General features: G+C 37.8%; 1 protein-coding gene across 26 annotated transcripts in view; it reads left to right on the forward strand.

Annotated features, from left to right (window-relative positions):
• The window catches only part of CAMK2D (calcium/calmodulin dependent protein kinase II delta), a 304,904-nt gene that overhangs the window by 274,412 nt on the left and 17,737 nt on the right, over positions 1 to 12,755 (forward strand). For all 26 annotated transcript variants that reach the window (XM_047798686.1, XM_047798680.1, XM_047798687.1 and 23 more), the window contains one exon: positions 12,439 to 12,514. In XM_047798686.1, the coding sequence (XP_047654642.1) occupies positions 12,439 to 12,514 (76 nt within the window). The remainder of the gene's footprint in view (positions 1 to 12,438; positions 12,515 to 12,755) is intronic.

Consider the following 12,755-nt stretch of genomic DNA (forward strand, 5'->3'; position numbering starts at 1 on the left):
TTATAGCCCAGCCCTTCATGAGCTGTGCAATCTAGCTGCTCATGTAAACCTCTCTGTATCATATTATATAGGGTGGAGATAATGATGTCTCCATGCTTAACCATTTTTTTACCTTCAAAAGTGACAATTCCATCCATCCCAATCCTGGAAGTTTGGGGTTGGTAGTTAGTAGATGCAAACAATTGCATGTGGAGTGGATAAGCAATGAGATCCTGCTGTGTAGCACAGGGAATTACATGAGGTTCACTTGTGATGGAACATGATGGGGGATAATTTGAGAAAAAGAATATATATACATATGTATGCCTGGGTGACTTTGCTATACAGCAGGAATTGGCAGAATATTGTAAATCAACTATAATGGAAAAAATAAACGTCTTTAAAAAAAAGTGACAATTCCATATTGTTCAAACCTATCAGAAATAAAAGAAACAAAACATGGTCCTGTTGCCTAGAAATAGTAGTTAAATGCCTGGCCCATGATGGGCAGTCAGCAAAACTCTATTATTTCTCGCCATTCTTGCCTATAAGCAGATGAGGTAAGCACAAAGGTTCACTATTAAAAGAATAATCCTTACATCTAAAGGGATCTGTGTTTTTTATGTTAGCATCAGTGTTTCTATTTTCTAAGCCATTTATTTTGATAAGTGGATAAACATCAGTAAATATTAAGACCTACAATATAGAATCCAGCCCATCTGCATATACAAGCAAAGATAGAAACTGCCCAAGTACAAAAAAATAAGTGCATTTTTTATTTAAAACCAAAGCCAATATTTAAAAAAAGCTTTTATTAAGGTAACAGTATTATTTTAACTGGTCATGAATTTTCAACAATTAGATTGTTTTCATTCACTGGTTTTTGGCCTCCATGGTATCATATAGTAGGCACTCAGTACATTAATGAATGAATTCTGAGCTTTTTACAGTAAGTTAATTTGGATTGAACTCTTAAAAATTTTTAGTTCAGCAACTTTTTTTTTTTTTTTTTGTCTTTTTGCTATTTCTTTGGGCCGCTCCCTCGGCATATGGAGGTTCCCAGGCTAGGGGTCGAATCGGAGCTGTAGCCACTGGCCTACACCAGAGCCACAGCAACTCGGGATCCGAGCCGCGTCTGCAACCTACACCACAGCTCACGGCAACGCCAGATCCGTAACCCACTGAGCAAGGGCAGGGACCCAACCCGCAACCTCATGGTTCCTAGTCGGATTCGTTAACCACTGCGCCACGACGGGAACTCCGACATATTTTTTTTTTTAATTAAACATGAACTATTTTAAGTAATGACTCAGTCTTCCCTCATTTAACTGGTCATTTTATCCCTGGATGTTTTCAAGTGTTTTGAAATATTGGCTTACTTTTGAGTGTATCTTGATTACCCCTGATGGGAATAAAAGAAAAGTATGTAGACTGATTTTTTTGGACAAAAGTAAACAAAATACATATTTTAAAAAGAATATATCTATTCAGAATTATATAAACACTTTTCAGGCAGACTCCCTCAAGAACCATCCTTCCTGGAGATTCTGATTACCTAGCTCAGTGTTTCCTCGAAGGGCAGCCAAACGTCTTGACAGAATTTAACAGCTTAAGTATTTGTTGGTTTTTTAAATAATTCATTGTAAGAGTATAGAGTTCTTTATTAATATCACCACGTGTGGTTATTTACATTATGTCTATCTAGCAAAACACAGATCACAAATATTAAGAAGAGAATTTTGGATTTTAGGCAAAGTTTGAGTAATAGACAAAAAAACCCATCATCACTATGTGTTTTCACATTTTAAAAGAAAGAAATTTGCTACAAAATGTCATTTGCTTTCACTTTGAACTAGAGAATGTTTTCATTTGGGGAAAATAACTTGCCATGGTGGTATCTATTTTGGGTACAGAGTATTTTTATTCTCTACTTAGCCTACTTTACTGGGAGTTATAGTATTCTAATCAAACGTTATATCACATTATATAGAGTTAAGGTGAACAAAAATGTAAAGAAGTTGCTGAATAGTTGAGAAATACCTCTAAAAAGGTTAATGGTCTTTAATGACAGAAAAGGTAGCTTATATGTATCTACTGTAAGTTACATTTTATGATAATTTACATTTATAATACATCCTAAAATAAAAACGACAGTAATATATTGTTCTGAAATGTATTGTTTTACAATCCTTACTGGGCTGACAGTCATTGAAATAAGAATAACTTTACTGGTCCTGTAAAATTTGGCCAAGATATTCCAACAAGTGTTCATTGACTGGGGGAAAAACAAACAAACAAACAAAAAAACAATGCACAACCTAGATTTGAGAGTTATGTTTCAGCAACCTTACCTCAGTGACCTGAGGAGTACAGCCCAGAAAGTAGCCTCTGAGACAGCTCTGAGGAACTGTTCCAAAGAGGTAAGAGAGGAGCCAGGATATATAGGACTTTTTGCTGAAAAAAAAAAAAAAAAAAAAAAAAATATATATATATATATATATATATATATATATATATATAGTGAAACATCAAAAGATTGCAGCTAATCACAAAAAAAAAAAAAACAGTTAATGCTTTTAGGGCTTTTCTGTTATGGGAAGATGCAAGAATCTGGGCTTATGGAAATTATTCCTTTGATATGTATCTTAACTATCTAGGGCCAGTATCTTGTTTTTCCCATCCTGAATTCCCCTCAGGGTGCAACCATCAGGAAGCTGCAATGGCTGATGGCTTAATGGCAGCAGCATCTATACTTTACTGAAATGGGAGGCAACATATTTGGTCCAGATACTTTTTTTTTTCATTTTCTATAGTTGATTTACAATGTTCTGTCAATTTCTGCAGTACAGCAAAGTGACCCAGTAATACATATATATGCATTCTTTTTCTTGTATTATCTTCCATCATGTTCCATTACAAGTGATTGGATATAGTTCCCTGTGCTATACAGCAGGACTTCATTGCTTATCTACTCCAAAAGCAATAGTTTGCATCTACTAACCTCAAACTCCCAGTCCACAAACTATTAAGTTAATTTTTCTAAGTTGAATTTAGAGCAGAATATCCCCAGCCGAATTGGATATATAGTGCCAGTGTGAGGTATCACTTTAATAAAAAGCATTTGCCATGAGAACTCATTTAAGAATTTCTGGTTTGATAGAATATTTTCACCTTCCCAAATTAACCTTTGAAAAATGTAGTAACTAATCACAGATATGACTCTTGGCCCTAGGAATCTTATTACTGCTATCTGTCACATGCATGGGGACATCAGAAGAGTTATAGGAATTCACATCATTTTGTGAATGTGTATGTGTATGATGAAAATGGGAGGTTATTTTCCTCCAAACCTAAGTGAGTCTTGCAAGTTGTGACAAGCTGTTGTAAATTTATCCAGACTAACTACAGCTATGCTTTTCAGTCTATTTTCTGACATCTCAGAAGGTGACAATAATAATCAGATCATCAAAGTTAGGCATATAGGCACATATATCACACTGAGCCCTGGCCTTTTCCATAGACAAATGCATTATACAGTTGACTTATCAAGGGAGTCTATTATTTTCCAATAATTTTCCAAATTTAAAAAAAAGTTCCTTAATTACATGATTTGTGCCATAAACTTTTTTCACTAATTCTCTAATTTACTATTGATTGTAGATGCTCTAGTTCTTTTAAACAACGTGTGGGTGAGTCTGGGTTCTAGGTCATGTTTTGTGAATTGGCCTTTCTTCTTCCACTTCACTAAACCTAATCTGCCCTTGCAATTCCCATTCATTGATTCTGGAAGCATGGATTAGATAATGATAGACTTTGCAATGCAAGCTGCTGGAGATGAGAATTAGCGAAAAAGTATGGGGTTACAATGACAGCAGATGCCACTGCATATTCTTGGGCAGTAGTAAGATCTTGTCAGTCTCATCAAGGGAAATGGCTCCAATGAGATGAGCACTACTTAACACTGACAAAAAAGTAAAATGACATAATTAAAATATCTGTATGATCTATGTAGTGGTGAGTAAGAACCACTTAGTGTTAACCTCGTTAAGGCAACACTGGTGTGAGAAATACATATGATTAGGAACCTCTGTGAACCTGGGAACAAGGGGAAAAGACCTTTAAAAAATCATATGACTCAGTATATGTAGTGCCAGCATAATATTTTTTCATACTCTATAGTCAATCTAGTTCTTTCTCAAAAATATCCAAGGGGAGTTCCCGTCGTGGCTCAGTGGTTAATGAATCTGACTAGGAACCATGAGGTTGTGCAACCATGTGATTGCTGCTTGCTCAGTGGGTTAAGGATTTGACGTTGCCGTGAGCTATGGTGTAGGTTGCAGACGTGGTTTGGATACTGCATTGCTGTGGCTCTGGCGTAGGCCAGCAGCTACACTCTGATTAGATCCCTAGCCTGGGAACATCCATATGCCACAGGAGCAGCCCTAGAAAAGGCAAAAAGACAAAAAAAAAAATTTTTTTTAAAAATTCAAGGACATCAATTAATTTTGGTGGATCTTTTTGCTTGTTTTTTAATTTTTACTTTTTGCAAAATGAACAAAGATATGTGATGGTTTTGTAGTATGTAGAATATCCTTAGCTCTTCCTGCATTCTTTCTTTTTTTTTTTTTTTTTTCTTTTTTTATGGCCATGCCATGGTGTATGGAAATTCCTGGGCCAGTGATTGAATTGGAGTTGCAGCTGCAACCTGCTGCAGATGAGGCAACACAGACCCAAGGTGCTGCCATTGGATTCTTAACCCATTGCACCACAGTGGGAACTCCTCTTCCTACATTCTTGATCCAAGGGAGCACTCATGAATCAACTAGTTGAATAGTTCAGGAAAGTGTAGTTATAAATAAACTTAGCTAAGAATGTATTGAATTCTTTTTTCATTGAACTCAAATTTTATACTTTTTATAAAGGAGTAAGTTATTTAAAAGAAAATTAATGATAAACTAAGCAACACCAGTAGAAATCATTGAAAAAATAAAAGCCTATACTCATGGCTGCATGGGATTTTAACCCTTCTCCATATTTTATACTACTGACTATTCATGCTGAAGGACAGAGCATTAACAGATTGACATTTATTTTTGACCTGAAAGATATATGCCCTGTTTGGGCTATCATGTAAAATTGATTGGAAGAGGTTAGTTAGAATCATTACAGTTCCAAGATCTGAGGAAAGCTGGATTTCCTTAATGACAAAGCAAAACCCCCAAAAAGGCACCAAAAAAAACCCCAAAAACCTTATAGACTACAAATTTCGTCTTAAATCTAAGCAGTTGATAGGAATCTTTGAACTAATTTCTTAAAATCTTTTTTTTTTTTCCATGTTGTCAGCTCTTAACTGGAAGTGGTACCACACCTATCTGATTAATGAAATATCTTAATACTTAACATACTCAACAGTATTCATAATGTTTTTCTATTTCTAGCTTCTACAAGTCAGCTGGAGGTGGCAGAACAGTTATTTTAATGTGGCTGGGCTGAATTCTTTCATATCAGCAAATGTTCCATATAATGATATATAGCTTCTTCAGACTCTGAAACTTTAAGCCATTTTAATGAAAATCTTTATACTTTATACATCCTTTAACTTAAAAAATAGCAAATATTTTGTTTCATCTTCAGATTCAGACATTTTAGGAATGACACTGCCATATTTTGTAACCCAACCTTTTTTAAAAATCTAAACATATTTTCACTTATACTAAATAATCCCAATGCCAGACTTTTCTGTTCTTAAATATTTGTTAATCATTTATTGTTGGGCCATAGCACTTTTACAGGGCTAAGACTAATAGTAGTTCCTTCCCAATAAACAATTTTGAAGCTAAGAAGAGTTAGTATTTGTAGAGCAAAGTACAAAGATGATTTGAATAACTTATCTTTTAAGTTCTTGAAGGCCTCTAGCAATTAAAGGGCTAAAATGTTGATGTTACTAAACAGGTGATTTCTGGATAATTGAGCTTTACAATAATTTCTTGAAAGCAGTCTTGAGTAGAAATTTGTTAATTTCCGGAGGTTATGTTTGAATAAAATATTATGGATTATTACACCAATCAACTCCAGAGTTTACAACAGCTTTGATTTTAAAGCCAAAATAATGGAAATTACTCTCCCAGATATTAATTAACATATCAAACTAGTGAAATAAAAATAATCACTAAGAAACAAGCTGTTAACGGCATGGCAAACTCCGTACATAGCTGAGTTGATAGGCACCTTTTTCTATAAAACTATCAAGAGCGTGAAAATGATCCTAATTTGTATATTCGACTAAGATAATAACTATTCCCAACAGTTATTTTTACTAATGGCAGCATGGAAAAAGACAATAAAACCGTGGGATACCAGTTTTGTGAAATTGGTGTAATAATTAATTACACCTCTGGCCTAGTAATTAAGTGGTCATTCACTTTGCCAGAGAAAGTTCAAAGGCATTTAGGTGGCTCATTTAAGTTTATGATTTCAAAATATTGAATTAGGCACTGTGGGCTGGAAAGGAACATAGATTTGTGAATTAAACAGCAGACAGCACCTCAGCCAAATACAGCGCTAGCCCTGGCACAGCTTCTAAGCTTGCTGGATGACTTGAGCAAGTCACTTAACCTCCCTGTCCTTCAAGTCTCTGACAACCAAGTGCCCAATAACTCTGAGACGTGTAAAAGTAGTAGTTAAATTAAACGGTAAATAAGTAGAATTGCTAAACTAAGATGTTACACCTCAAAAAAGCTAACAACGATTTTACTTGTTCAATGTTTGATCATTGAACATGTAAATCTTTAGGCACAGTTCACTGAAGATTTCAGTATTCAATACTCTGCTTACATTTTTGTAAATACCAATTTGCGTGTATAAATTCAGTTCATTTCCTAGGCCAAGTTTTACTGCAGGCCAGCCAGGCTTCTGAATAAATTTTATTATTAAATAATTTCACTTTAGCAAACTAATAAATTCAGAATTTGAACAAAGGTTCAGAAAAACCCAAGTTCACGTAACGTGGATCTTTTTCTCCATTCAGCTTTCTTGAAGTTAAGTTTACTCACTGACTAGATATGCTAGTTTATCATTCTAGACCTATACAGGTTACTTCACAATTCAAAATACTGTTGCCTCACATATGGTGGTCACTGCTGATTCTGAGATCTGCAAGATCTGGGAGTGCCCGGTTAACATAATCACAGCCAGGATACTGCCAGCCATGATCATCTTCACCTACGTATTTGGCCTTTATCGAATGTTTGAAATTGTACACAGCACTTTATATACATTGTCTATGTATTTATTTATTCATATGTGCATACATGTACAGCCATTTACTAGGTGTTAAAGGTAGAAGGTGGTGAAGTCCTGGTCAGATCTGTGACTGTCCTGTGATAATCCTGTAGGAGGATGCAGTGAACTCAAATAGCCATGTCCGAGGCACTGAGAAAAGTTCATACAGAGCAGATGACATTGGAGCAGAGAATGGAAGGAGAAAGGAGCAATGAGGGAAAAGGCACAGAATTATCAATGAGCCAGGACTGGTTGGGAAAGAGTGAGTCGTTTGGTGTGGTTGTACAATCCCTGGGGGAAAAGAAGTATCAGGAGACAAAGCTAGAAACGGAAGACCTTTAACGAACAAACAAAGAAGTATGAGCTTTGGCTCCCCAGAGACTGGAGGAGCAGCACGTTCAGCTCTACTCTGTAGAGAGATCTTTCTGTGGTGGTGAGGAGTGGAGGGAGTGGGGAGGAGACCTCAAGGCAGGAAGGCTTAGGCACTCCTGACAGTCTGCGTCAGAGCAATGGCAGTGAGCCCAGAGAGAAAGAAAAGGATCTGAGAAAGATTTGGATGAATAAAGAGGAGCTGGTGATCAACCACACAAGGAATTGAAAAGAGGCATCAAGGATTTTCATGTAGGCAACGGAGTAGATTACAGTGCCCCATCCAAGATGAGAAATGCCAGAGAAGCAGCAGGTTTTGCAGAGAAAATACTTGATGTCAATTTTGAGCACTCCACGTCTGAAATGCCAGGACAACAGGGGATGTTTAGCTTGCACATATTAAAATGAACTTGAAGCCCAGAAAGATTTAAGGTCAGTGATAGCGATTTGGTGGTCTTCAGTAGATGGTCAAAGTCAGAGGGATAAATGAGATTACCAAGAGCAAGCAAAAGAAATGATGAAGAGGCTGAAGACATACCCCATGAAATAACACTGTAATTGCTCAAGGTAAATTATATGACTCATGGATGACTGAGAAAGAAAGTACTTGAGTTTGTTTATTCAAGTATTTATTGAACATTTACTTTATGCCATGTACTGCAGCTTGCAATGGTGAGTATCTACCCTTGTGGAGTTCAGTGGAGAAGATAAACAAATGCACACAAAGAAGTACGTAAATACAAGTGTACCAGCAGGCATAGCATCTAACACAGGGACCTTTCCTAAAACAAGTCCAAGTAGGCATTTTTGAAGAAATAATAGTTGAGTTGAACTCTTATAAAAGAAATGGAGGCAAAGATGGGGGACACTTTGACAAGAAGAGGGGACCGCTCATGTGAAGAGTTGGCAGGAGGCAGAAGGGTGTTCATTTTGAATTGTTGAGAGAGGGCACTACGGGAAAGTAAAACCACCTGTGGGTGGGGCTGGTGATTTGGGCAGGTATAGATTATACAAGGTTTGGTAGTCCTGTTCAGACACTTCCACTGGACAAGAAATGGGTGCTCATTCAGAGCGAGGGTGAAAAATGGACTAATGTGTAAGGCCTTAAAGGGGCAAAGTCAATAGGATTTAAAAGATTGGGTTGGGAGAGGTGAGATGAGGGAGCCAAAACGATTCTCAGGCTTGTTTCTGTCTCTTGCACCTGGATGGCTGATGCTGTCATCCCCAGGATAGAGGCTCCTGGAAAAGCAATTAGGTTTGTGGTGATAGACATTCCTATGTTCAGTTTAGGGTTCATGCTGCGTTTGAGATATCAAATGGAGATTCCAAAATAGGTATTGCCGTACGGATAAAAGGTCTAGAAAGGAGGTAACATTTGGGAGTCATGGGATTAGACAGCTGTTTAAAACACTGGTATAGACTGAACCATAGGGATAACAGTGTACGGTAGGAGGGCCTCAAAGCGAGCCTTTAAAAGGGGTTGAAACATTTAAAGTCCAGGTAGAGAAAGATAACATGGCAAATCAGAGTGAGTTGATGTGATCAGAAAACTGGTAAGAAAAGCTGGAGGGAAGAGAAAGGAGGGGGAGTGTTTCAGGGCGGTGGAAAGGAGCAATCAGCAAGCTCCACGCCTGTGCTCTGGACCTCTCTGTTAGCCAGAGAGATAATATCGGTCTGCATATCTCAGAGAACAGTCATGATGCTCAGATCTGATGATGCTTGAGAAATGTTGCAATCTATGGGCTGTATTATCTCATAATCACTTTGAACCTGACGGTGTTCCCAACCCCTTTGCAGAATTTCAAGGGAAGCTGTGGTGCCCAGGATCTCGAGTAGCCCTCCCACTGGCTTTCCTCACCTGCCTTCCCTCTAGGGACCTGGAAAGCCCCAGAAACTACTTGGGGACCTGTGGGTATAGGCGTGAACACCTCAGTTCTAGAAATAAAAGTACTCAGTTCCCTGTGGTTAAGTGGCAAGGTATGAGGTGGAAGCTTCTGGTACTCAGGGAACCCCATGCTGGTACACTCTTCCCTCACCTCAAGTGTGATTAGTGATACATCACCAGCTCTCCCCACTTGGACTTCTGGAGTGGCCATTACTTGATGTTCGGGAAGAGGGGAGGCTGGATGAGAGGGGGGCCCCACCCACAGAACATGGGCATGCAGACCCCCAGCCCGGGGCCTGTCCCTCAGCCTCACTGTTGATGAAAGGCACTGGAGCCAGCACCAACCCTCGGGCTCCCTCTAGGTCACTGTGGCAACAGTCCCAACCACAACAGACTACTCCATACAAATGATTCATTCCCAGCCTTCTGCTTTCCTTTCAAGAGCCAGCTGTCATGTGCTGCCCTGACTCACTCAAGCGCCTTTGCTCCAGGGAAATGAGCACTCTAAAGATTCCTGAGCTCCAGGCCCCTCCTGAGCCAAGAGAGTCACGTTGCCTTTATGATGAGGCAGCACAGGAGCATCCTGGCTTCTTTCCATTTGCTGTCCTGCCAGCTAAAGCACTGCTGCTTCTGATCATAAGAATGAAGAAGACAATTTGTGTTGCTTTGATTATGCAGCACAAAAATAAATCCAGTTGTAGGATGCAGCCTCTTGAAGAACTAAGTATTTCCACCATGGTTCACAGTGAGATATGGCCATGTACACACCGAAGTTTCTAATTTCATGTTATGCTTATGAAAGAATCCAGAGACTTTCAGAAACTGACCCTGAACTTTTCACACTTTACAAATTAAGTCTTAGGGTAATGAGGCTCTTCAAAGGGCAGCAATCTTATGTTCATTTTTTTCTCCTTTTTGTCAGAAAAAATTGACATTGTTTTCTAAACTGTAGGTTTTTCCTGTGAGCCACCTAGCATCCTAAGAATGCTGTCAGTTGAGGATTTAATACCAGGAGGAAGTTTTGGTGGTCACATTTTCCTAATTTCATTTTCTGAGCTCCTCTATATCGGTGTCCTTCATATTCTGGAATTAGGTCAGCTGTCAGGCGTTTTCGCCAAATGTTCATACTGATGAGGCCACGGACCAATGAATAACTTACTGCCTAACTAAATTAAGCTAAAATGTGCCATTGGCACCATCCCTATTACAGAATTATTCCCTGCCACTACTTCTGTCAGTATGTTTTGATGTTTGATATATTACAGATATTTGTTAACCAAGTGAGCATGGACAAGAAATGTTTTAGGTGTGGATAGGAGCTAAGAAACCCTATGTCATGTTTCTTCAATATAAATGAAATTATGTAACTGAATGTGAAACCTAAGCTATATAGTGATTATTTTTTGTGCTATTGACCTTGACATTGTTTGTAACCATTTTATGGACAAACCCTATTTTTATAAGGTTGTCTGACATAGTCTTAATGAATTCAAGTTAGGTTTACCGAACATTTATTTTTAATAAGAACTACCACGACCTGGATAACCTGGAGTTTTGAAAGCGAATGTAAACATTTTGGTTTATGGTTAAGAATCTGCTTTAGGCAGATTCGTATTCATTAAAAATGCAGACTGGTTGCCCTTAATCAATAACGAACTAAACCCGGGTGTCAGCTTTTTCTGTGATGAACAGCAGCCTCACTAAGATAGAATGGAAATAACTTTTTGTGACTACCTCCAGCTTATTTCCAGTGACTTAATGAAGTTATCACAATGTTCTTAACACCAAATTCAATGAAATTTAATTTTTAAAATATTTCATGCCTTCATTAGTAAGAGAATACTGTTCTGAAGTCAGGAAAAGCTTATCAGCATCAGTGGATCAAATTCACAAACTTATTGAGCATCTGTTTTATTAAAGACACTGGGTAAAGCTTCGTAGAGGATACCAGCAAACATGTTATTTGCCCATGGGGAGGTTTTAATTTAACTAGGAAGGCAGATGACACAGTCAACAAAGTTTAGTAACAATTTAAAACAATAAGTTAACTAAAGAAGGTGTCACAGTGTATAGCACATGCTTAATTGCCAAGTGAATAATACAATGCAGGCATTCAAAACAGGAAAAGGACACTTTAGGCAGATGAAATAGGTGGTGTTTGAGCCAAGCCTACTATTAATAATTTTACCAGTTGGAGACTAGGAATCAAAGCAAATCATGTCTGGTGTCAGTGTTGACCACGATACAGAGGGGCTTCCAGCTCCATCCATAGCACTGATTCATGCATTGCTTTTCCACTTTATGGTTTACAGAAGTCCATTTGTCTAGATATGATGGCAGTTACAGTGATGGCATCCTCACTCAGTTGAGCTGAACAGTAGAAAAAAAGCAAATAATGATATAGAAAATTAAATGTCTCAGTGTAAGATATCAGCTATATCCTGAAAACAGATGTATATTAGTAGAGTGAGGATAACTTTAAGATTATCTTTTTTAATGACATATCTGTTAATGGTAGAAGAAAAATGCTCATAAACTCAATCGTGTTGATAAAAGTAATAGACACTAAATACAGTTTAGCCTTGAAAATATAGCCTTGATCTTCCAGGTGACTATTGTTTTCTAAGAAAGGGAAGGTAGCAATGCTTCCACTATATAAACAGAACCTGAGGGTCCTGTTAAAATGCAGATGCTGAATCTGTAGGTCTGGAGTAGGACCTAAGATCTCTCTTTCTGCCAGGTTGACAGAAGAGGTAGCTACGGTTGATCTGTGCACTTCGAGCAACAAGATCATAGAGCGGATAGCACCAAGCTAATGAGAGGGATGTGTCTCAGATAGCAAGGAAAATAGCAGGATTACCAGAGTGATATTTTATATGACTCTTACCTTTTATTCTCACCCTACTCTTTCTCTTCGCCTTTAGCACGAAAGCAAGAGATTATCAAAGTCACTGAACAATTGATTGAAGCTATCAACAACGGGGACTTTGAAGCTTACACGTGAGTAGTGACATGTTTATTTTGCTTTTGTGCCTATGACAAAATATTTTCTACATGAATACCTTCTTCAGTGTACCTGAATTCATGTATATTTAACCCCAGGTTTGATAAATCTACAGTAGTTTCATTTCAACATATAAATGACTCAAGTGCCCCTAGGAGAGAAATAAATGTATTTAAGATTTTAGAGTAGACAAGACTTCTGATAGAACAGGAGGTTTCTTTGTCAAGGCATAGAAGT

The sequence above is a fragment of the Phacochoerus africanus genome, chromosome 10, assembly GCF_016906955.1.
Source record: "Phacochoerus africanus isolate WHEZ1 chromosome 10, ROS_Pafr_v1, whole genome shotgun sequence".
Classification (NCBI taxonomy): domain Eukaryota; kingdom Metazoa; phylum Chordata; class Mammalia; order Artiodactyla; family Suidae; genus Phacochoerus; species Phacochoerus africanus.